General features: G+C 34.1%; 2 protein-coding genes across 2 annotated transcripts; one reads left to right on the top strand and one right to left on the bottom strand.

Moving 5' to 3' along the window:
- Positions 1-273: 273 nt before the first annotated feature.
- Positions 274-3,552, top strand: LOC115988902. The gene is made up of 8 exons (XM_031112538.1): positions 274-503; positions 1,397-1,520; positions 1,790-1,874; positions 1,965-2,043; positions 2,521-2,634; positions 2,730-2,842; positions 3,030-3,140; positions 3,226-3,552. Exons 1-8 carry the CDS (start codon positions 398-400, stop codon positions 3,343-3,345), a joined length of 852 nt encoding a protein of 283 aa, XP_030968398.1. The 5' UTR covers positions 274-397; the 3' UTR covers positions 3,346-3,552.
- A 2,381-nt stretch (positions 3,553-5,933) lies between these two features.
- Positions 5,934-9,201, bottom strand: LOC115992619 (phosphatidylcholine:diacylglycerol cholinephosphotransferase 1-like). The gene is made up of 3 exons (XM_031116841.1): positions 8,640-9,201; positions 7,645-7,782; positions 5,934-6,794 (listed from the first exon to the last, which is right to left on the bottom strand). Exons 1-3 carry the CDS (start codon positions 9,030-9,032, stop codon positions 6,474-6,476), a joined length of 852 nt encoding a protein of 283 aa, XP_030972701.1. The 5' UTR covers positions 9,033-9,201; the 3' UTR covers positions 5,934-6,473.
- Between the last annotated feature and the right edge of the window lie 17,688 nt (positions 9,202-26,889).

Here is a 26,889-nt window from a genome sequence, read left to right as displayed (position 1 = left end):
TTAAAAAACTCGAGTCACTACCAATTGACCTCGAGTTTCAAAGACTTGAGATGCTTCTTTACAAATATTTTTGCAAAACTTGTCAACTAATAAAATTGTTAGCAAAATCAAGCTAAATGCCAAAAAAAAAATCCGGAGTTGAAAGGTTGAAGTGTCAAAAAACGAAATAAGATTGGGGGGTGAAAGAAAAAAATCTACATATATATTAACTTTATCTTTTAAAAAAAAATTCTTATTGAGATATACCCATGCTTGGTTTTTGTCCGTTCTTCTTGCTTGTATAGATAGATATTTATGCTTAATTTGTGTTTGTGGTGGAACGCTTCTGTTTCTACAATTCTCTTTCTCTCTCTCTCTCTCTTCGTTTCTGAGAACTAGTTGGAGAAGGCACTGAGAAATGGCGGCAGTACATGCATCAATTATTACGTCTTCCACACAAACATTTCTGGCCATGCAGTCCGTTTCCAATACTAATACAACTCGACTTGTTTCAACCTCGCTTGGTGAGCCTCTTTGCTTTGGTCTACGTTTCTCTTCAACTGCAAATCCTTTATGGGATTTTGGTGGACTAACAGATACTGTTTAGTGTTTACTGGAACCTTTTCATGACTTGAGGTTTGAGATTACAAAACATGTTCAAAATATTGTTCTTTATGTTTCTTGGACTCTCTCGTAATTACCTCAGTTGGAAATTTAGATTTTAGAACCAAATATTACACAAACTTCAATTGTTACTCATAAATCTCTTCTCTTAGACTCTTACCTTATAGAAATAGACAGTTAGAAATATATATATATATATATATATATGCTTTTCTTACCAACAAATTGCACTAAATTTTGTGAGAAAACACTTCTGAAATTAATGAGATAATGGGGTTTCATCTTATTCCAAAGGATAAAAGAACTGGACCATAAAGAATAGAAGTTCAGTCCAAGTTGTTACTCTACTACTTGAAGTAAAATAGCGGCAACATTTCAGTTTTTTTGGTTATCATTACGATTCTTTAATAAGAAAAATTGGCAAGGGGTATAATCTCTGTTCATTGGTTTGCTTCTCTGTAGCTCTATATCAATCTAATTTACATTACCAATGTCTAAAGATAAATAAAATTAATTTATCATTCCATTTTAAATTCATCAAAAGAGCAAAACCTTCTAGGAGTTCTATGTCAAGAACAGGCAATTAATATCTACATTTTGTGCTAACCATTTACATATGGTCATATGCTTTGGTGATGTGTGACCAAATTTCTCAACTGCATGACTGTATCTTGATACAAATTTGGGTACAAGCTGGAAACAGGATTGAAAACCCCAAAATCAAAATTAAAAATAGCTAGAAGTTTATATCCTAGACTTCAAATATAAAACAGTTTCATGTTTTCTTACGCAGCTAGCAGTTTCATCGGTAATTCAGTGCCACGGTTTTTCCCAATGAAGAAGAGAGTTGTCAAGATTAGTGGGGAAGTCAGAGCTGCAGCAGCTGTTACAACTAGTCCTGTTGAGGAAACCAAAGAGTATGAATTCCTTTTACTGGTCATTTTTCATTTCAGTACTAAACTTTTGTCATGAAAGTTGCTGGTGTAGAAAGTCTTTTTCTTAACTACATAGCACCGTCTTCTTGGATTTCTATCTATTCTTATCACACACACCCCCCACCCCTCAACCGTGCCACCCAAAAAAAAAAGCAGGGGCATAGGTGAGAAAAAAAAAAAAAAAATCATTGCCTTATATTTTTAGAAGTTGAATCGTGATTATGGTGCATCTGTGAATTCCTTCCTTTCAGGTTTACCCTTCCTTCATGGACTATGTTTGAACTTGGCAAGGCCCCAGTATATTGGAAAACCATGAATGGTCTTCCTCCTTCTTCTGTAAGCTTGGCATTGCTGCTGAATTACAATTGCAATGGGCTTTTCTTGGTTATCCTGTTCTAATGACAAGGTGCATATAATGTTTTACAGGGGGAAAAGCTAAAGATTTTCTACAATCCCACTGCGACCAACCTTGTTCCCAATGAAGAATTTGGGATTGCTTTTAATGGTAATATTTTTTACAATATAAGACCTCATAATATCTTGTACATTGCAATCAGTTTTCTTGTCCATGCCAATTAAAGCAAGCACAAATATGAAAGTCATAATGAAAACAGAAGGTACATTATTGAAAAGAATTGCAGTATCTGTGAAATTGTATATAACTAATGTTATATTTTGAAGTCTTTAATAAACAAGAGAACCAATCAAGTCTTAATGCCAGAAAAAAATGGATTGTACTTGTTTAATATAGCATGACAAATACAATTGAATGATTTCATTCTTGTGGGATGTTTCCACTATTTGATAAGTAGTGCTGACTACTTTACCAGGTAGTATCCATAGTTAACCTACCGCCTCATTTTTGCGACCCAAAGCAAGCGTAACATTGTGGGATGAGAAGTGCAGCTGGATTGGCCTCTGCTTTGCAACTATTTCAGTTACAGCTCATTTCAATTGACTTCTTGAATTGTGTCCTTTTCAGGAGGTTTTAATCAGCCAATTATGTGTGGTGGTGAGCCAAGGGCAATGCTGAGAAAAAACCGAGGCAAAGCTGATCGCCCAATTTATACCATCCAGATATGCATTCCTAAGCATGGTTGGTATTTGTTGTCTGATGCATCTTGCTTTCCACTAATTTATCTAGCAGTCTGTTAATTCTCTTCATCTTACAAACTCATCATCTTTCCACAGCTCAGAACTTGATCTTCTCATTCACAAATGGAGTTGATTGGGATGGTCCTTACAAAATGCAATTTCAAGTCCCCAAGGCTTGGCGGAACAAACCAATTGACTTCTTTAACCAGGTATAATAGGACACATTCTGTTAGATGTTTGAATGTACTGCTACTAGCTTCAAAACAGTAACTGTATGATATTACCAAATTCTTATTGAAAGCATAAATTAATTCAAACAAAATCATATTTAGCAAGTTATTGTACAACAATTCAGTATGAGACATGCTGAAAATGAGTCTTGTGTTCTTATTGCAGGGCCTAGCACAAGAGTTGAGTAAAGAAGGTGCATGTGAGAAAGCAATCTTTCCAGACACAGAAATTGTTGTCACAAGATGTGATATGATCGGAAACTTGACAGTAGAAGGGGTAAGTAAAATTTTCAGAGTGATTTTAAACAATCATTTCATAAGTTTTCTGATTGGGATTATAATAAATTTATCAATCACTGCAGGGTGATCGTTGCAATCTCAATCTCGTACCAGGATGCACAGATCCTAGCTCTCCCACTTACAACCCACTTGCCAATGTAGATGATGGATCCTGTCCAATTGATTCAGATTCTGAGGTTTAGTCCATATCCAATCACCTCACACGTAAATATCATAAAGCATGTACAAGAAATGTTTATAACATACCCAATTAAAGGGCGGGGGAAAAAAAACTCGTTTGGTTAAATAGAAAATGAATATATTACTGTCATCACTGCTAATCTTCATACTGGTATTTCAATTTTATACGGTTGTAAACCATCTACATTGATTGAACAAAATTTATAAAATAAGTGTTAGAAAGATGATCAGTACAACCGCGTTAGACAGGTTCCACTGTGGGCTGTGGCCAAGCAAGAGTTGGGCCGAAACAATAAATTCGACTTCATTAAATTACTCTGGCCCAGCTAAAATGAAGATAAAAATGGTACTATTTAATTTTCCAAGATCATTTCGAAACTGCAAAAGAGTACACAATTCTAAACAATGAATACATTATAAATGACAATTATTAGCAGCCAAGTATACATACGGATCCTTTTTTTTTTTTTTTTGAGCAAAGAAAATAGGGGCCTCGCATGTATAGTCATCGCTTCACACCCCAAATACAAGTTGGGTAAAGCCCAAAAACACCCCAAATACAAGTTGGGTAAAGCCCAAAAATACCACCAGCACATAACAGGGTATACCACTATTTGTATCCACGTTTTATACCATCGAGATAACTTAGGTCAAACACTAAAGCAACCCACTACACAAAGTTGCAAGAGATGGGAATCGAACCTTTAAGCAGATGGGGCTTTAGAGAATTTCCTATCGTTGGGATAGGGATAGGATTAGCAACCAAGTACATATACGATCTTATATTTTCCTCTTACGTGTACAGAGATGCATTTAATGACAGACATGCATTAAATGATAAAGGCTTAGCATAACTAAAAATTAAATATTTACCCAAAAAAAACTAAAATTAAAGAATGGTTAAAAATTTGATTGAGACATGGACCGCAGTGGTCCTATGCTCAAAATAGTTCTCTCAAAACCGACAAATGCCGACATAGATAATGAGTCAACAAAATAAGTGGTCAAAATCAACCAGCCCCCCAAAATAATTATGTGTATGTTTGGATACACAGCACGTTTACGTTTTGCGCGTTTGTGCGTTTTCCTTTTTTTTTTTTTTTTTTTTTTTTTCCTCTTCAGCCGCATGTTTTGACTTTTCTTATCTGAACAGTGCACATGTGCACTGTTCACGGGTCCCACAAATTTTATTTTTCATCAACTTTTTCACTAAAAATGGGTCCCACGGTTTTGTCTAATATGAACAGAACGAGGTGAATTGAATATTTAGAATATATATATATATATATATATATATATAAATCTATGCAATAATTTCTTTCTTTCATCTTTAGCGCGTGTTTGTTGTAAGTTTTATTCGGTTTATTTCGTTATTTAGTTTATTTTTGTTACTATTTATAAGTTTTATGTTACTATTTATAAATCCCACTATATTATTTTAACTAATTTTTATCTTTATTTACAGTACTTTCACTAAAATGTTTTCAGTTTTAGCTAAATAAATTATTCCAAACACACCTTAAGTGTGAGTTTGGATAGCAAACACTAACGTTTTTTCCTGGTCTCATGTACTGTTTATGAGACCCGCAAGTATGGAATTCAACAAATATAACTTTAAAAATGGGTTCCACGGGTACTATTTATAGTTTAAAAATTATTTTGTTATAATGTTTTTATCAATAAATTTTCAATTTTCAATAATAAACGGTATCCAAATATATTCTAAACGTGAAAACTTATGCCTTTTAACTTTTCACAAAATGGTACAACGTTATCATTACATGTTGCTCGCATCAGATTTTTCACTATAACATTTGTGTCAATTCATGATCCGGGGCTTACTAAACGTCTATATCTAAAAATTAATACTAGTAGTTGAACTAGAAATTGCAACAATTTAGTGTGACATGACCCGTGACAATTAGGGCTGTAGACAAACCAAGATGGCAAGGTTATTTAAGTCCTATTACTGTTAGGGATTTCAAAAGTTGAGTTTGAACCAAATTTAAAAACTTGTTTAGTAAACAATAGTTCAAACAAGTTATTTTATTCATAAACAATCTCACGGAGCTCAAGGATAGTACATTAAAATGGCTAGCAATTTCTCATTAGATTAGTGTCCAACAAATGGTTGAGAGAGAGAGAGAGAGATGTGGATCATTTTGAATATAAATGGTCAAGAAGACAATATAGAAATACCTAAATATTTAATTTATTACTTTAAAAAAAAAAAAAAAAAGCTTTCAAATATGGTCACTTTGCTCGCTGGACAGTGACAGGTTCACATGAAGACCACACACACACACATGTATATATATATATATATATATATATATATATATATAAAGTGCAGCTCGCCTAACTTTTATGTGCAGCCGCATTTTGCATCCTTTTTATACTTGCTAACAATGCCCTCAATATTTGTATTTTGAGTTTTTGACTATCTATGACTATGAATGGTCTATAAGACATTTGGCAATTGTCTACACAAGACAGCTATGTATTCGTTTTTCTTTTCTTAATCTATGATCCTTTATGAATAAAAATGTATATATTCCTAGAGTGACCAAAAAAAAAAAATCTTCGCTACTAAAAAAAAGAGGATCAATATAATGTCACCCGATTTCGAGTATTTGTACAGTATTGGAATCAAATCAAAATGTAAATATTGTTTTGATATCTATGATTATACCGTGCATTTTAGGCTTTCCCACCAACTTCATAGTACGCAAGTTAAGCATACACGTAAAATAAAAGATTTCCAACAAAAATTCCTTTAGGTAAAACCAAGGCACTGCAATGAACAAAGAAATTGGTAGTTGACCTCTCTAAGCACCTCTCTTTACAGGGTCACATTTTTTATTTTCTTATATTCTTGGGAACAGCATTTCCCATCGTCTTGTTGACATTTCAAAGCGTGTTCCTAAGTAGACCAAAGAGAATTCCTCCACTGGTTTTAATTTATGTTGAGAAAGTCTATAAACACAACTTTTGCTACAACTTGTTGAGATGGTCGATTATGAGTAATGGGTCCATACGATAGTGATTATCCATCACTCATAATCGATCACTTCATCAAGTTGAACGCGTAGATGAACGGGTTTTTGTTTGTTCTTCCTCCTCGCTAGTATTATGTAAAGAAAGAGTCTTTGGTAATGGTGGTGGCGGCAATAGGTGGTATTTTCTTGCTTTCTTCATACTTTCCAGCAAGAGAATCAAAGAGAATTCCAGCTCCAACCCCTACGGCCAAATCAATAGTATAGTGACCCCTAGTACCCAGCAATCTCACAGCTTGGAGAATATTCAACACGTCAAAAGTCCTTGCCAATTCAAACCTTTGCATTCGTCGCATGTCTAGCGACGCAATCACTGACCCAGCTACATGACCCGAGTAGAATAGAAAGAATGATACATTCCCTACAGGAAAGTCCACTCCAGAGCCCAGAAATCCCTGTTATCATATCAAAAACTAAACAAATTAATACTATATAATATGAGAATTTTATTAAGATAAATAAAATTGTTATTGTTACTATAAAGTTTTAACTACAAATAATTTAGTTAAAAACTAACAATAAAACTCATATTTTGTCGAATTTTTTCTTAGGACATGGAACATGCAAACACTAGGTCATATTAAAGTTTATTTGAATTTTAATTTACTCTTTTTTTTTTTCTAGTACAATATTGTTTGACTTTTAGTTTTTTTTTTTTAGTTATTAAGCACAATTTTTAGCATTTTAACTTCTACATCTCACATGTCACAAGTGGTGTAATAGTGACTTTATTCTAATTTTTAAATAAGACGCTCATAAGTCACAAGTGGTGTTATTTACATATTAAAGAAGACGAGACTGACATTCATTAAAAGGTACAAAGCTTTTAAAACTACCCTAATTAATTTAAAATCGGCCAAAAGAAAAAATATGGTTTTTTATTTAAAATAAATACTAAATTAAAATGTTTCACTCTGTGGATCCCACGGATTTTGAGTTTTGATCTATATAACTCAAATCACCCCAATCCAAACATCTGAGTATCACAATTTTTTTTAAAAGTATTAAATATATATATATATATATTTAAAGTTAAACAGCTGTAATTTTGAATAACAAACAAAAGAAGCTAATTTCAAAACATCTACTGAAACAGGACAGATACTAGACTGACACACGGTGTCATTTTAGGACATATATACAGCTGACAGTACTGTGAAAGTGTGCAGTGAAGCCCTTAGATGATTTATGGCTTTTTTTAAAGTGGGGAATTTTAATAAGCAGAACATAGATATAGATGGGAACCTGAGGCAGAGGGAGCTGCGTGGAGTAACCAAGAATTCCTCGGCACGTGAACATGAATAGAGCCGATATTGTGGCCCTCGGACGTCCTTCTATTAGCCACGTCCACAGGATATATGTTGTTTGCATTCCCACAAATACCTAATCAACAAAAATAAAAAAATTACCTAAAAATACACTTAATCATAAAACCAAAAACAAATTACCAGTAATACAACCATATATGGAGGATTAACCACGTTACAAGTTGTTCCTAGCAATTATTAGTAGGTAAAATTAATAACAATTTATCACGTAAAATTTGTTATAAATCATTGCTCGTCCACAACATTGAACAAATCTTGAATGACAAATTATCACTGACTGTTATTGGTAATAAAGAAAAATATAGTAATTTCAATCTAAATTATAATTAATAATAGCTGTCATTAATTATTGTATGTGAAAATATTAGGAATGTGTCATTTATGCTACAAGAGATATTATAAGATGTGATTGGATTAACCATATTTGACATGATCAAATCCATATCCCTCAATTCTATCTACCCAATTCCAAAAACTATGCTACCAGATTTGCCAATACCGCAAATATCTGGAAAGTAAAAACCCCCCATAATTATCATAATACTTAAAAGTCCAAAAAAAGTGAAAAACAATAAGTTAGAGTTGGACCCAACTTCTGACCGCAAAAATTTTCCAAAATTCCATCGTTGTGAACGGTGGGGAATGTAGAAAAAAGCGATGAATCTAAATATAAATGTGATGATTTTTTAAAACCGAGTCAACGTCGGCAAATTAGGACAAATAGTGTGGTTATAGTCTTACAAAAGCACTGTTTAGTTTCATCAAAAAATAGAAGCAAAAAATTAATTAACGTGTGATACCAAAAAAATTAACACATAACACATAGAACGTGCCTAACCTAACGCATCAAAATTAAAATTTAAAAAAATAATAATAATGTAAATTATAAATTAAAAAAAAAAAGCAACATACAGTGTTAAGAAAAGCGAGGAAGGTGTTGAGTTCAGGCGAAGCGGAGAGGACGCGGTGGAGGGAGCGCGTGGCGACGAACCCCAAATCGAAAGGCTCAGAAGACGAAGGGATCATAAGGAGCGTGTACTCCACGCCCATGAAGAACAGCAAACCCATGGCGAACAAACAAGGCACCCAATGGAACTTCGCCACGTGCGCCACGTCCTCCGCCGTCCACGTCATAAACGACGCTCTCTTTTCCTTCTCTTTCTTTACAACCATGTCCCTAGTAACGCCGCCGCCGTTAGTCCTGGTACCGGTAGTAGTGTGCCTTTTGTTGAGCGTGAATGAGGAAGGAGTATTATTATTGTGAAGAGGAAGAGGCAAAGGTAACGCAGCTGGGGCACCGTCCATTGCTGCCGTTAGAAATGACGGAGGATGAGGATGAGGATGAGCAAAAGAAGAATGGCATTGTGAAAATGTGAGAATGAAGAGTGTGGACCTTATAAAGAGACGGAAAGGCGGAGTTTCCAAAGATTGGGTGAGAAAAATCTTAGATCTCAGAAGATTACATTACACCACATTTTTATTACTTCTTTCTTTCTTTTTGCACCCTTTGGAAATACCGTGTTTCCGTTTTTCACTTTTTCCTTTAAAGGACTATTTTTGTTTTTATTAATTATGTTGGTTTTTATAGTGGGGGTGGGGGTGGGGTTGTTGTTGTGACTTGTGAGCGAGTCCACTGACGCTAATTTTTTCAAAACATAATTTTGTCGTAACTTTGCTATACGATGACTTGTAAAAGTAGTAAAATCATGAATCCATATATAGGCTTATTATTTTATTTTCACTGCTCATCAGTCGTCACGTATGATAAAGTTGTGATAAAATCTGTTACTAAACTTACTATGAAGTTGTTGAGACTTGTGGGTTGGCTAGGTTTGGAGGCAATTGCGAATAGTCAAGCAAAGACAGAGAATAGGGTCGTGTTACATTTATTTTTTTAGTCTTTTTCGGTTTCTCCATGTGACATTAATGCATTTTTACCTTTTTCTTATCTCCAGTCCTGGACCTTTGATTCTTCTCTCTCTCTCTCTCTCTTCTTTTTTTTTTTTTTTTTTTGGTTAAACAGGTAATTGATTAAACAGAAAATAACTACAAAAAGGCCACAGAGGCCGAAGTGTTGGCAACATGCCTATGATAATACAGACCATTCTTATCAGCTTCAAGCAATACATTTAAGTCATCAGAGGGAGAGGTATCAAACACAACAAAATTCTCCATCAAGGAACAACCCCTCTTAGCCAAAAGATCGGCGCATTTATTCGCCTCTCTCTCTCTCTCTCTCTCTCTCTCAGTTACATTTCCACTCCCTCAATCTTTCTTTACTCTTTTCTTTCCATTATTTTTGTTACTCCAAATCAACGAGAAAGTATTTGCCATTTGCAGTGGTGGGCTCTAGAAATTTTTTTGAGAGGGGCCATTAAAAATAATTAAATTAAAAAAATTAATAATAATAAAACTTGAATATATTAACATCACCAAATAAAAACATACGTAAATATATAAAGTTTTAAAATTTCATTTCACAAATTTTCATATTTTGAAATTATTGTGTGATATGATAGTTTCAATATCAATATTATTAACTACATCTTTTTTAATGTACACAACCAAGTAATTATTAAGCTACTGATCTCTCATTCAATTACTAACATATTTCTTAAATAAGTACTAATATAAACAAAATGCATTATCTTTTCAAAAAAATATATAATATAAATCCAACAAATTCGGCTAAAGACTAAAGCAAGCACTAACGTTAAACATACTAGCTATTTAAAAAGTGTTCATTTTTTATATAAAAAATAGCGATATTAAAGTATGTCATTTGAAAACACAATTTAAAAAATCACAATTAAACGTTTGATTTGAGATTTTAAGCTAATTTTTTGTTTGGGCAATTTTTAAGAAGTGCTATATATTCATAACATTTTTGCAATACTTTCACAACAAAGCCTAGGTGGTAAGTTTTTATTAGTTCTAATTTGAACTTGCTATTGAAATTATTATTTTTTTGTTTACTAGTAACAATATGCTATTTAGGATTGTTATGAAAATATTGTAAAAAATATTGTGAACATTGTATTTCTTGTAATTTTTTTGTTCAACATTCAACGGACCAAAATTTTGAAGAGGTTTAATTTTATTTTTAATGGGCTCATTGTTATAAAGGGTGTTTAAGTTTTTTTTTTTTTTTGAAAGGTGGTCAAGTTGTTTTTCTAGGGTGGTCAAAAGACCTATATTAATTTAAAACTCAAAAATTTTAAGGTATATTAAAAAAAGAAAAATCAGGGTGGTCCTATGACTACCCTCATAAGTACATGGCGCCGCTTGGCCATTTGATATCCAATAATACCACGTCAATTATATCAAAAGATTAAATAAATGAAAGATAGATGCTGATATGATTATTTTGTACATAAAGAGATGTTACGTCTATAACATTTTTACAACAAATTACAGGTGGTTAGTTTTTATTGGTTCAAATTTGAAACTAACACTAAGATTACTTTTTTGTCCTAATAATAACAACCAGTAACAACCTGCCACTTACGATTTGTTATAAAAATATTATAAAAATATTGTAGACATATCATTTCTCTTTGTACATATATCTCTCAATTACTATTTTACTTTTGATAAATGTCTCTCAATTATTGGACTTTAATATAGCTTACCTGGTATTAAATATGCTAAATAAATTTTCCAAAATTCTAGAGGCTATTATTAGTGCCGTGCTGTGCATTTAAGAGATGTGTCATGCGTTTGTTATGAATTTTTTCTTTCTTTCTTTTGTCTAAAGAATGCGTATACTGTTTATAATAATAACAATAATAATAAAGAAATGTGTATACTGTTTATCTATTATTCACCTTAATAAAAGTATTGCCAAAAACCTTATAATAAATTGGTTTATATATTTTAGTGTTTCTAAATAAAACATTATTTTTCTCAAAAAATAAAAATAAAACATTATAGTTCAGATCCTCTCCTAACTATTGGATTATTAAAATAATAATAATATTAGGGTAAATTACAAAGTTGATCCTTATCCTTTACGGCATATCTCAATTTAGTCCATAACCTTTTAATTGTGTCAATTTGATCCCTAACCTTTTTAATACCGTGTTAATTTGGTCCTTGCCGTTATTCCTTGAATGGGAAAAGCTGAAGCGTCAAACGGAATAATAAAAAATGATTTTTCATGCCACACTACTATGTCAAATTTATTAAAAATAAAATCAAATATATAAAAAAAATTAAAAAAAAAAAAAACTCAAATTGAAATGTTAAATGACACCTAGCTATTTACTAATCCTACCGTTTAAAATAAGCCCACTTAATCCATGTAATTTCCTCATCTTCTTTTCCTCACCTCACCTCACTTTGCAACATTGCCACCATCACCTAATCATGAGAGACCCATCGATGCAAGCTTTGATTCAACCCAAGATTCCAAAGAAAATAAATCCAACACCATCTCCCTTCTCTAGACCTATTACCCAGTAAGATTAGAATTTTAAATAAAATAACATTGAAAACAACTTTCCAGATTTGTTAATATTAATCATTGTTAAATATAACAACATAAAAATCTGAAGACAATACTGATATTAATTCGGGTAAACTACATATTTCGTTCCTATCCTTTATACCATATTTTAATTTAGTCCTTAACCTTTCAATTATGTCAATTTGGTCTCTAACCTTTTAATATTGTGTCAATTTAGTTACTGCCGTTATATTTTGGATGAAAATTGCTGACATGATAAATGGCCAAAATAAAATTTTAGTTTATTCTCACATTAACGGAAACTAATTTTTTATTTTGACTATTATACACATTATCAATTTTCATCCAAAAGATAATGGTATGAACTAAATTGACATGGTACTGAAAGGTTAAGGATCAAATTGACACAATTGAAAGGTTAGGGATCAAATTGAAATACGGTGTATAGGTTAGGGATCAAAAACGTAGTTTACCCTATTAATTCATTCGAATCATATAGACATTTACAAATATTGATCACAAACAATAGGGAATATCACTACATTGCAAAAGCATTATGCCCAATCTCCAACAACAAACAATCCCAATCGGCAACCTTGTTGCTCTACTTTGCATCTTGTCTTACTGGGTAATAAAGTTCGGCTACCCAATCGGCTTTTTGGCACCTCCTATCTCTAGCCGCAAACCCATCCATACCATCTTATAATTTCCACATCTTCTTGTGATCAACCCAATGTGTGTTCTGAAATTTCCTAACATTGGTGAAGTGGACGATGGGGGTGGATTGGCAGAGGACAAAAACTTCTGAATTACTAATTTTAATTTGTTTTTTTTTTTTTTTTAAATGATGTGGTGGTATAGTTACTAGTTGATGTGGCATGAAAATCAATTTTTTTTATTTCATTTGACACATTAGCTTTTTCATGTAAAAGATAACAGTAAAGACCAAATTTACACAACATTAAAAATGTTAGAGACTAAATTGACACAATTAAAAAGTTAAGGACCAAATTGAGATATAGTGTAAAGGATAAGGATCAACTTTGTAATTTGCCCATAATATTATTACCTTTCTCTCAAACAAAAGTTAATTAAAAATATTATATATAATTTAAAGTGTGTGAGAGTGCTTTTTTCTTTAGCACACAGGCCTAAGGATCCTGGGCCAAATAGTTGTATTTTGGTGGATTGGGCTTGGTTCACCGCAGCTAAATGGGGGCTGATTACGAACCAAGTTGTGTGCAAGTCACATAAATCTCCTCAAAGCAAAAATGCGATTCCTCCTAAGCAATAAAATACCATTATAAGTGTTCTAGTATCATAAAATGACCCTTTACTCTTACAAAATAAGTAAAATAGATGTTCATAATATTCACAATGAGAAAGAGATTGAAATAGAATATTTAAGACTTATCTTTTATCGTATAAACGTTTTATAGAATTCCTTCACTTGGTACCCCGGGCGTACTGTCGTGGGATCCCGGGGCGTATTAGGCCTGTAAGAACCCAGAATCTCTGGTTCTTTGCACTGTACAATCTTTCTCCATGCTTGTTATGCAATGGAGTTTTGTCCTTTCCTTTTACCTCTATAGGTCCTACACAAGAACAACTATACAATGCACATATCTTCAAATAATTGTTAGTTTCTTAGATTAGGATATATATATATATATATATATATTAATACATATACATATATGTAAATGAATTTCATAAGAATGATTCAGCAACGAGGATCCTGGCCCCAATTCTCACAGACTTAGTGCTTTTGCACAAGACTTGTGGCATTTGGAACTCAAGTCTGAGTGGCTTTGCTTGGGCAAAAGACTTAGCTTTACAAGCAAGAATATATCTATTGAGCAGCAAAAAGTAGTAAAGGAAGATAATATGATAAATAAATATGCAAAGTAATTGTTAGAAATCCTCAAATCAATATGAGATATTTCATTATTTTTCTTGATTGTGGATTACAAATGTGCTCACTAAGACGTGATACAAGGTTCAAATAAGCTCAAAAATTACAGACTTCGATGGCTATCCAAGCCTCTAAGACTTGCAAAGTTTGAATCCTTTTGAATTCAAGTATGTGCTATAGTGGCTGTTTCTGGGATACCGGGAGACATTCCTCTGTTTTTCTTAAATTTTACAGAGTTCTAATAGCCCTGTTATAATATTCTTCCTACTAAAAATCCCCCCCCCCTTTCAACATGGGTTTTCTCTTCCTTTTATAGTGTGTTTTCTAGGGCTCCATGGTACTAGTGATTTCTCTCTTTTGCCCCTTAGAGCTCGTGCTGTGACAGTTGCCTAAGGGCTAGTCTCTTCCCTTTTTTCTCATAGTTTTCATCTTTTATTGCTGTTTCTCTAAAAGTCACTTGCTGACTTTCCATTCCGGGGCGTCCTTGGCAATTAGCCTTCAATCTCTCTTCTTTCAAGATTTCTCATTTTTCAGACTTAGCTGTCGGTGTTATTTCCTTACTGTCATTATTCCCAAATAGCTGGAATCTTTTATTGCTGGGTTGAAAGTTCCCCTCCAGTCGCTTCCACTTATGATTTTCTTGTGGTACAGCTCCTTTGTTCATGAATGTTTGCTTTATACTTTCTGATTCTTTGCTGCACCACTGGGTACTTGAGAAGGACATCTCTGTTCTTCATTTCTTGTATTTCGTGGTACCTTTCTTGAGTTGTCTCAATCCCACAGTAGCTGTGCTGCATTACCTAAGAATCCCGGGCCTCTGGCAGTCTCTGGGTATCCCGGCCCAGTTCTTTCACTGGATTTTGCTGGACTTTTTAATGACCTTTTTGCTGGAAATCTGAACATAAATAGGGCCTTAATGTTGATTCTTCTTGCTGCTTGAATTGGGCCTTCTTTACTTTTCATGGAATGGGCTTTCTTGTGAAATTTTAGCCTTCAACATTAGCCCCCCGAGCTCGTGGGTTACCTGTAGTCCACGCGCGAGAAAATAAATTGTTTTTGGACACTTTTCTGGTCCAATGTGTAGATCAAATAATTCTTGAGGGAAACTCCAAAGGAATTGCTACACTTCCTTCATAGGATGAACTAACATGTTGCAAAAGATTAAAATTCACCTTCATATTAGTATTAGGCTGTAGATTGGTATTCAATAAATCAACTTTGTCAAACTAAAAATAATATATGCAGATATATATGTATAACCAAATTATATTGGTATCGCATTTGATGCTAAGAGTATATTTTTAGCACTAACGTTTTTTTTTTTTTGCTAGCAATTCTAGGATATGCCTTTTTGAAAGTAGCATACAAAAATCGTGATGAATGCATATTAAATCTTAATATAAGATAGCATAGCTTTGTCAACAAGATTTTGTTTGTTTTACAAAATAGGCTGAATGAGGGGAGCCCCCATGAACTTTGCCAAAGATATTCTATGCATTGTAGTACATGCTTGCTATGGCTAAGATGAATAACACCAAGATGTTTGCCCCATAAGATTTTTAGTCCATGAATAGTGACTTACCAATGGGACCATGATATCATAAATCATTGAATCATAAAAACATACTGATTCAGAGTCTAATCAAGGTTAGCTATTCTTCTCAAAATGTATTAGAAGATAGAAACTTCCCTGAGGACATGACTTAGAAGGCTTAGGAACATCTCTACGCCTTGCTTTAGCTAAAGACCTTGCTCTTCTGGTGGATGCTCTTGATCTTTGCCTCATTCTTTTTCCAAATTGTGAGAGATTATATAATATTTTAGATTGCAGCAGATTATTCACATACCATACCACCAATTATATTGTTGTTTGAATTGCTATATTCCATATAGTTCATAAGCCAAAGAAAACAACAGTGGCTGAACTTATGTATAGTAAATTTTGCACTAGACTTCTTAATTTTCATCAAGTGAAAGATATATCTAAGGAAAATTTTTAATCTTGTCGTAGCCCCCAATGTATGCACTGGAAAAGCCAATTGCCAAATAAGATATGGTAATAAAATTACTTCATGTATATGAAACCATGTGAGGATCTCAACCACACAAGAGTTCCAAATTTGATTTTTGATAATTGGTCAAGTAAGAAGACCAAAATTTTTAGAATTTTCGTTTTAATCTATATGAATAAAATATTAGTGCATGGGTGATACCTCTTGCATAACATTTTGCAGTGTTTTGATATATTCAAACATGGTATTAATGAGTGGGCTTACCGAAAGGGTACCTTTCTTTTGTTGAGTCGAAATACCTCCAAGCCTTTGGTGAGTTTGCACCTTGTTGGAGGAGGGAAATGTCGCTAGCTGGTTTGCAATGTCATTGACTAATCTCTTTGTATAGAGACTTGCAAAAGTATCCATGCTTGTGCGGCTTCGAGTGATGTACTCTTAGAATTTTTTTTTTAAGTTACACCTTCCTTGCTTTTTTAGGCTCCCTTGAACCAATTCCTTTCAAGGAGGTCAATCTTGTGCACTTTACACACCCACTTTTGGGTTTTCATACCCACTCAAGGCTCTTTCTCTTTGTACCCCTCGTTGGGCTTTGCTTACAATTTGCATCCTTTGCTAGGACATGCTACGGCTTGTACCTATTGCTGGTATGTACTACAGTTTGTACTCAGTGCTAGTACGTGCTACAAGTTGTAGCCATGACTAGGATATGCTTACAATCTGCACTTTTACCTATTACTGGTATGCGCTACAGCTTGTACCCATAAACTTTTGCTTTTGACCATTTTCTTGGTCGTACTTAGAAACTTTTGCTCTTGGCCAATTTTTGGGCCATGTATTTAGAAAAATTGTTCTAGGCCAAGTCTTGGGCTAGGTACATGGAAAGTTTGCTCTTACCAAGTCCTAGGCCATGTCACTTGGGAAAATCTATTTTGGTCAAGTCCTGGGCTAGGTACATGGAAAGTTTGCTCTTTCCTAAGTCCTAGGCCATGTCACTTGGAAAATTTCTATTTTGCTCAAGTCCTGGGCTAGGTACATGAAAAATTTTCCTTTTCCCAAGTCTTAGGCCATGCCACTTGGAAAATTTCTATTTTGCTCAAGTCCTGGGCTAAGTACATGGAAAATTTGCCTTTTCCCAAGTCCTAGGCCATGCTACTTGGAAAATTTCTGTTTTGATCAAGTCCTGGGCTAGGTACATGGAAAATTTTCCCTTTCCCAAGTCCTAGGCCATGCCACTTGGAAAATTTGTTCATGACCATTGAATTTTTCGATCTTCAGAAAAAGTTCCTTCATAGCCCCTCCTTTTCAAGTGAGCTCACTGAACTGATTTCTTTTCTTTTCTTTAAAGGGTTGAGGATTTGTTTTCTTCTCCGAAGATCTTCTAAAATATCCTTTCTTAGCTGTGAACAAATCCTTTATGGAAATAATCTTCTTTTATGAGTCATCTAAGGTTGCTCTCATTGGTGGACTGATGGCCAGGAGCTCCACCAAGATGATTCTGTCATCGTGTTTTCTTCAAGTGGGGGATCTTCTTACGGGGATCCTGGAAGAGGATGGCTTCCTCTAGGCATGCTCGTTGAAGGCTGTCTTCACAAACCTCATAGTCTGTTTCTTTACAAGGATCTCTACCGTTACTACTTTATTAGAGATCTTCTCATTTAATAGGTATTTCTCTTCTTCGGGGAACTGGGTCAGTGAGTTTGTTACAGCTTAGCTCTTGATAGCTCCGGGGATCCTTCAGACCTATGTTGTATTGGGAAATTAATATTAACCACCGGACTACTCTTCAAGATTGCAAGAGTTGATTGAGGAGGGCTTTTATTGGATGAAAGCTTGTCACCAATAGGATTTGGTGGGATGAAAAGTAATGATTCAGTTGTTGAGATGCATGACTGCCATACACGCCCTTTCTATGTTGGGATACCTCATTTCAGTGTCCTTCAATGCTTTGTATGCTTGGGATCAAGATCCCAAGTACAATAATAGTGATTTTGCCATGGACTAGTACCCATATGGTAGGCAAATGACTCATGATCTGTTGAAATTTTATGAAAGACATTTGGTTGCTTAACTCCCCATATGAAAACATTCCCCTTTTTCAACAGTTTGGATAGTCCACTAATGACCAAGGTTGGTCTTGGTGTGAACTTCCTAATGTAAGAAACTCTTTCTAAGAAGCTCTTGAGTTCCCTAATCGTGGTATGCCTCTTCATGGTTGATATTGTTGTTGCCTTAGTTGGATCTATGAGGAGATCGATGTTAGGCGAAGGAAATTTATCCTTTGGACGCGCCTTATTTAGTTTGAAGGAGTTCACGCCAATAAATCTTCATATATATATATATATATATATATATATTTTTTTTAATAGCTCCACCAGTTGCTTTTTTTTTTTTTTTTTTTTTTTTTTTTTTTTTTTTTGTACTGATAACTGACTGCTGATTAGGATGAGCCCCGGGTTCCTTGGGTCAGCCCCCAAGTTCACTCTTCTAGTTTTTCCTTTGGTAGGATTTATGTCTTCCTTTCCATATCCGTAAGTTTCTCCAGGACCTTCATAAGTAGTATATTAACCTTCTTCCTTTTGTCTTTTTCTGTCCAAAGGATCTCTCAAACCATGGATATTGCTTCTTTCTTCTAGGATGGGAGCCCCTTGGGATCCTAGAGATGGGAGCCCCCGGGATCCTAACAATGGGATATTCTTCAGTTGGAGCTGATTCACCATAAAATATATTTTCCACAAAGTTTACTTTGTGCTGGATGAAATGACTAAGATTGGCAGTGACTTTTGTGGGCTTCCCATTCAATCCCTCTTTCACGTACTAGTGATACATTGAGAGGATTAGGCAATAGTTGTGATGTCATGGTTGGCCTTTAGAGCTAGTTGTAGGTGTCTTCCAATGGTCTCTGTATCTCCTCCAAATCTTGTTATTTCCATAGGTGAGCCCAATTATTGAGCTGTAAGAAATGATAGATGTATTGTATAATTGTTGAGCTTTCAATAATGTCGATTTTGCTACTGACTTGCAATATAGTGTTTCTATTGATTTTCTTCAAAATATATTTAAGGTCCATTGCATAATAAGCTTTAGCCCCCAAGACATGAGGCAGTTGTTGAATCATGCTTGATCCACCTTCTCTTGATGCTATTATGGAACTTCTATCCATTTTCTGGATGCCCCCATTTTTTTTTTTCACAACCATTTTACTTTGCTGGATTCGTGGAAATACTTCGTCTTTGCTGGAACTAACGATCTTTTAGGCTTTGCTGAAATTGAGGGTGTACTTAGCCTTGCTGGAATTAAGGATCTCCTCAACTTTGTTGGGATCAAGGATCTCCCAGGCTTTACTTTTCTGGAGTTAAGGATCTCTTAGACTTTGCTGGAATTAAGGATGTACTCAGTCTTGCTGGAATAAAGGATCTCCTCAGCTTTGTTGGGATCAAGGATCTCCTCAGCTTTATTGGGATCAAGGATCTCCCAGGCTTTGTTGGGATCAAGGATCTCCCAAGCTTTGCTTTCCTTGAGTCAAGGATCTCCTAGACTTTGCTGGAATTAAGGATGTACTCAGCCTTGCTAGAATAAAGGATCTCCTCAGATTTGTTGGGACCAAGGATTTCTTAGGCTTTGCTGGGATGAAGGATCTCCCAGGCTTTGCTTTCCTGGAGTCAAGAATCTCTTAGACTTTGCTAGAATTAAGAAGGTACTCAGTCTTGCTGGAATAAAGGATCTCCTCAGCTTTATTGGGATTAAAGATCTCTCAAGCTTTGCTTTCCTGGAGTCAAGGATCTCCTAGACTTTGTTGGGATCAAGGATCTCTTCAGCCTTGTTGGGATCAAGGATCTCCCAGGCTTTATTTTTTTGGAGTCAAGGATCTCCTAGACTTTGCTGAAATTAAGGATGTACTCAGCCTTGCTGGAATAAAGGATCTCCTCAGATTTGTTGAGGCCAAGGATTTCTTAGGCTTTGCTGGGATCAAGGATCTCCAAGACTTTGCTGGGATCATGGAACTACTCCATTTTGCTAAACCCATGGGTGGAGCCAAGGAACTTGTCCATTTTGTTAACCTTCACCATATGATATTATTATCAAGTTGCTGCAAAATTATTTAGCCCCACAATGTGAGGAAATTGCTTTGCTATGTAATTTACATTTCATCAAATCTCTTTGATTCACTTACTTCTCTTTCTTCTTTTTCTTTTTAAACAAATGAAACAATATCATGAATTTTTTTTTTAAAGAAAGAATACATTAGCCCCCAAATGTGGGGCCATTTCTCTATTATGTAGGTCATACAATCTTCATTTCATCAATCTCTATTTTTTTTTTTGGCACACTTCTCCATTTCTTTTTAATAATGAGACAATGTTTTGATTGTTAAAATATTATTACATGACCCCTCTTACCCCCTTTTTGTAAAGAGTAGAATCCTCATGAGAAAAATGATTTTGCTTCTTCTAGCTGAGTTCAATATTTATTTATTATTATTTTTTTCAACCTTTTGGTTGTACTCTATAGGTTGGCTGTACTCTTAAAACACCTTTAGTATTAGTTAAGTTTTTATGAAACCAGTGAGTTGCCTTTGGAGAGACCAATGGTACAAAGTAGTTTCACACCATCAATACCTCATTTAACAAGCATCTTCAAGTTTTGGACTTCAAAGTTTAGGACTAAACTAACTACATAAATGCTAATCAAACTAACCAACTTTCTTCTCATCACTCCTTCCTACCCTTTCTATTGCTCAGGGTGTGGAGTCATTAGCAGCCAATCCCATGCCATGTTCAAAACATTGTGAACTTTTGATCAATGTCAAAATCATTTAGCAACATGGTCTCAACCACCAATAAGCTGAAATAAAACAATATTGCAGTACCCCACCTCCAACACAAGGTTGAAGAAGAAGTTGAGCTGAGCTAAGGGCTTGGCTACTAGAGATTCCAAGTCCTTGTGGAGCAAAGGAATTATCCAAGCCAAAATAATTTTTTAAAACATGAAAATTTATTTATTATTTTTCAAAACCAATTAATTCAGCTGGGCAGTTATCTTCTATGAATATCTTTAAATGAGGTCCATTTAGTTGGAGGATGAGTATGACAACCAAACTTATCTATGATTCTATATTGTGTAGAACAAGTGTCTACTTCTATTACTAAACAATACAATGATTTTGCTTTCATGCAACAATGATAGCTATCCATTTGAAAACCATAGATTTCAGTCCATTATGTTCAAAATATAAAATGGAGAAAATAATGATGGATAAAACTTATCTTGTGTTGGGAAATTCCCCAAAATTCCATATAGAGTCTCTCGGTAGAACGTTCGTTGGAGGAACCCACACTTTTGGGATCTTGATGTTGAATGCACTAAGAGGAAATTTCCTTCCTCTAGGTGTTTCCTAGCTTTGGAGCCATGCTTGCGAAGGGACTACTTTTTCCCTCTCCTTTTTCCTAGTCCCCAGTGGAGTCGCCAAAATGTGAGAGTGTTTTTTTCTTTAGCACACAAGCCCAAGGATCCTGGGCCAAATAGTTGTATTTTGGTGGACTGGGCTTGGTTCACCGCAGCTAAATGGGGGCTGATTACGAACCAAGTTGTGCGCAAGTCACATAAATCTCCTCAAGGCAAAAATGCGGTTCCTCCTAAGCAACAAAATACCATTATAAGTGTTCTAGTATCATAAAATGACCCTTTACTCTTACAAAATAAGTAAAATAGATGTTCATAATATTTACAATGAGAGAGAGATTGAAATAGAATATTTAAGGCTTTTCTTTTATCGTATAAACATTTTAAAGAATTCCTTCACTTGGTACCCCGGGCGTACTATCGTGAGATCCCGAGACGTACTGTCGTGGGATCCCGGGGCATATTAGGCTTGTAAGAACCCAAAATCTCTAGTTCTCTGCACTATACAATCTTGTTATGCAATGGAGTTTTGTCCTTTCCTTTTACCTCTATAGGTCCTACACAAGAACAATTATACAATGCACATATCTTCAAATAATTGTTAGTTTCTTAGATTAGGATATATATATATATATATATTAATACATATACATATATGTAAATGAATTTCATAAGAATGATTCAGCCACGAGGATCCTAGCCCCAATTCTCACAGACTTAGTGCTTTTGCACAAGACTTGTGGGATTTGGAACTCAAGTCTGAGTGGCTTTGCTTGGGCAAAAGACTTAGCTTTACAAGCAAGAATATATGTATTGAGTAGCAAGAAGCAGTAAAGGAAGATAATATGGTAAATAAATATGCAAAATAATTGTTAGAAATCCTCAAATCAATATGAGATATTTCATTATTTTTCTTAATTGTGGATTACAAATGTGCTCACTAAGACGTGATACAAGGTTCAAATAAGCTCAAAAATTACAGACTTCGATAGTTATCCAAGCCTCTAAGACTTGCAAAGTTTGAATCCTTTTGAATCCAAGTATGTGCTATAGTGGCTGTTTCTGGGATACTGGGAGACATTAGTGGCTGTTTCTGGGATACCGGGAGACATTCCTCTGTTTTTCTTAAATTTTACAGAGTTCTAATAGCTCTGTTTCCTACTGAAAATCCCCCCCCCCCTTTCAACATGGGTTTTCTCTTCCTTTTATAGTGTGTTTTCTAGGGCTCCATGGTACTAGTGATTTCTCTCTTTTGCCCCTCAGAACTCGTGCTGTGACAGTTGCCTAAGGGCTGGTCTCTTTCCTTTTTTCTCATAATTTTCATCTTTTATTACTGTTTTTCTAAAAGTCACTTGCTGACTTTCCATTCCAGGGCGTCCTTGGCAATTAGCCTTCAATCTCTCTTCTTTCAAGGTTTCTCATTTTTCAGACTTAGCTGTCGGTGTTATTTCCTTGCTGTCATTATTCCTAAATAGCTGGAATCTTTTATTGCTGGGTTGAAAGTTCCCCTCCAGTCGCTTCCACTTATGATTTTATTGTGGTATAGCTCCTTTGTTTATGAATGTTTGCTTTATACTTTCTGATTCTTTGCTGCACCACTGTGTACTTGAGAAGGACATCTCTGTTCTTCATTTCTTGTATTTCGTGGTACCTTTCTTGAGTTGTCTCAATCCCACAGTAGCTGTGATGCATTACCTGAGGATCCCGGGCCTCTAGCAGCCTCTGGGTATCCCGGCTCAGTTTTTTCACTGAATTTTGCTGGACTTTTTAATGACATTTTTGCTGGAAATCTGAACATAAATAGGGCCTTAATGTTGATTCTTATTGCTGCTTGAATTGGGCATTCTTTACTTTTCATGGAATGGGCTTTCTTGTGAAATTTTAGCCTTCAATAAAGTGCTAGGTTCTAAATAATTAGGTTAAGTGTTTAGATTCCAAATTTACTTAAGTTGGCAAACTAAGAACAAAAACATACCTAAATTAGGTGTTAGACATTACTCAAGATTGTTCAAGTCAAGATTCAAGAATTGTCAAGCTGCAAAAAGAAGAAGTAAGTTTTTGTGAAGCTCAACCGATTTAAAGAAAGGTTCGACCGATCAAAAGTCGTAATCTATACAATTTAAATCAGGCCCAAAGCCTGCGAAAACGTTTAGAGTTTCAGTCCAACATTGTTAGGTATAAAAGGAAAACCCTAAATACGTTTCAGAGGTTCTTGGAAGTCTTGTGAGATTTGTGAGGTTTCTATAGCCTTCTAACTCAACAGGCATCTACCGAAACGAGATCTACTATTGATGGTGATCTAAACCTTTGAGTAAGATCTCAAAGTCACAAACATGAGTGTTTTTGTTCAACAAATTCAGATAGAAGAGTTCGTGGAGTCGGAGCTACACGTGGTCGAGTGAGTCAATTCTATAAGAGGTAGCTTTAGATTTTAAGGAGAAAATCTATTGTAAACTTTCATTCTATCATAGTGAATTTGTTTAGCTTGAGAATAGCTTGGTTAAATCCTCTCCAGGTTTTTACCTTGAAACTATTAGTTTCATTGGTTTTCCTGAGTCATCATATTGCTTGCCTTCTTTATTTTTTCACACTAAGTAATATGATTGTATGTTTTTAAACAAGATCTCATAATTAACCTAAGTAACTACTTAGCTAAGTAATTAGGTTAAACAATCTGAGTATACAGGGGTCTAAACAAAAAAAAAAACATAAAAAAAACCATAAAGAAAATATTTTTAAAAATATTTAAAATTGAATGAATAAATTATCATAAGTTTAAATTGTTATTTTCTTCTATTTTATTTAATTTTATCATTTAAGAATGTATTTTCTATTATTTAGAATAGCTCGGTTAAATCCTCTCCAGGTTTTTACCTTGAAACTATTAGTTTCATTGGTTTTCTTGGGTCATCATATTGCTTGCCTTCTTTATTTTTTCACACTAAGTAATATGATTGTATGTTTTTAAACAAGATCTCATAATTAACCTAAGTAACTACTTAGCTAAGTAATTAGGTTAAACAATCTGAGTATACAGGGGTCTAAAAAAAAAACATAAAAAAAAAAAACATAAAGAAAATATTTTTAAAAATATTTAAAATTGAATGAATAAATTATCATAAGTTTAAATTGTTATTTTCTTCTATTTTATTTAATTTTATCATTTAAGAATGTATTTTCTATTATTTAGAATAGCTCGGTTAAATCCTCTCCAGATTTTTACCTTGAAACTATTAGTTTCATTGGTTTTCTTGGGTCATCATATTGCTTGCCTTCTTTATTTTTTCACACTAAGTAATATGATTGTATGTTTTTAAACAAGATCTCATAATTAACCTAAGTAACTACTTAGCTAAGTAATTAGGTTAAACAATTTGAGTATACAGGGGTCTAAAAAAAAAAACATAAAAAAAAAAACATAAAGAAAATATTTTTAAAAATATTTAAAATTGAATGAATAAATTATCATAAGTTTAAATTGTTATTTTCTTCTATTTTATTTAATTTTATCATTTAAGAATGTATTTTCTATTATTTAGGATTGGGTAAATAGATAAGGATTGTTGAATTCTCATATTAATCTTTAAATATAAGAATTCAACATATCCTTATCTATTTGGGATTGGGTAAATTTCACCCTAGAGGTTTGAACTCTCTCATAGTAGTCAATTTATCAAACTAAGAGGTCTTGATTCCCTCGAGGAAACAAACAAAAAATAGCACATAACATTGGGTATCAAAGCCACGTTATGGACAATTCACACTTTGAACAGCTAGAAACTAGCATGGTGTTGTTAGATTTTGGCGACAACGCATGCTTAAGGAGATGTGAGAGATGTACTAAGCATTGAACTCTCACCTGGATCAACTTTTGGGTAACATAAATTGTGGTTGAGTTGAAGATTCGCACAATCAAAATAAATCGAAATGTCCCAATGATCAAATGGGTCTTAATCAACTTGCATGCAATCAAGATTAAAATCAAGTTGAAATTTTGTATAATCTAAACCAATGAGAATGTCTCAAAGGCCAAACTAGTGACCTTTGAGACATTCCTTTGACTAGTTATCATTTTTTGGAGAAGCATTCTCATGATACCAGTTATTCAAGAAGAAGGAACGTCGCCAAGACAAGCTTGAAGATGTTTAAAATAAATAAATAAATAAATAAAAGAAAAAAGAAGAAAAAGGAAGAAGAAGAAGAAGCCCTTGACAAAGGCTAGGAAGGGTAAATTAAGGAGGGAATGTTATGAGTCACTATTTTATTTAATTTTTATCATTTCACGATTTTTTTATTTTTTGCTATTTGAGGTTGGGTAAATAGATAAGGATGAATTGCTATATTATTTTTGAATAAATATGATTAGTTTTCAGTAGATTAAGATTAAGTTTATTCTGTTTCTCAAAAAAAAAAAAAAAAAAAAAAGAGTTTATTCTCAAATTAAATGTTAGTTTTATTTTGTAAAGCAATTTATTTATACATCTAGATAATAAAGCATTTTGAAAATAAAATTATTAAATGAAGTTTCCTTTTGGAGGTTTGGACTCCTTCAAAGTAGTCTATTTATCAAACTAGGAGGTCTTGAATCCCTCACAGCAACCAAGAAAGAATTAGACACATGACATATATCATGGAAACATATTGTATGACATCCTATTTTTATTAAAACTACAAATAAAGCTAGATGATTAAAATAATATATATTTTAATTAAATCTAACCGCCAAAGCCCCACTGAAGCACAGACCATCGAAAATTCTATCGAACCACAGAATCTCCATTGAAAATCGGACCACAAACCACCAAGAAACAGGATGAGAGAGTGGGAGAGTTAGAGAGAGAGGGACGAGCAAGAGAGAAAATTTGAGAGAAGATAGAGCAGAGTGGAAGAGACAGAGGGAGGAGAGAGAATTTGTGAGAATTTTATTAGAGAGAGAGAGAGAGAGTTAATAAAAAATTACTTTTATTTTTTAAATAGTTGCTACAACAAGTTGTTTTATATAGCAGTTTATTGTAGTATGTTGCTAAAAAATTTAGATATAACACTATAAATAAAGCTTGGTTTTTGAGGTTTTGAGAGGTAAAATAACGTTTTTGCTATATTACTACCATTGTTGTAAATGCTCTAAGCACCAATCTTTAATTTCCACAACTTGACAGGGGGGATTACATGCATCTAGTACATGCATTCCTCCTCTCATATTGGAAGTTCACCTTGATATGAGAGGGAGAATACATACACCAGATGCATCGATAAAATTTTCCGAACTTGACAATGTGCTCACCTTAGCTATAGTCCAAGGGCCGAACATGACAAAGTCAAACAAGGTGTTGAGGTTCGAGGAATTAGCTAGATTATATCATCATG

Source organism: Quercus lobata, chromosome 5 (assembly GCF_001633185.2).
Source record: "Quercus lobata isolate SW786 chromosome 5, ValleyOak3.0 Primary Assembly, whole genome shotgun sequence".
NCBI classification, from domain to species: domain Eukaryota; kingdom Viridiplantae; phylum Streptophyta; class Magnoliopsida; order Fagales; family Fagaceae; genus Quercus; species Quercus lobata.
The sequence above is the reverse complement of the archived record's forward strand: the minus strand, read 5'-3'. Positions and strand labels throughout refer to the sequence as shown.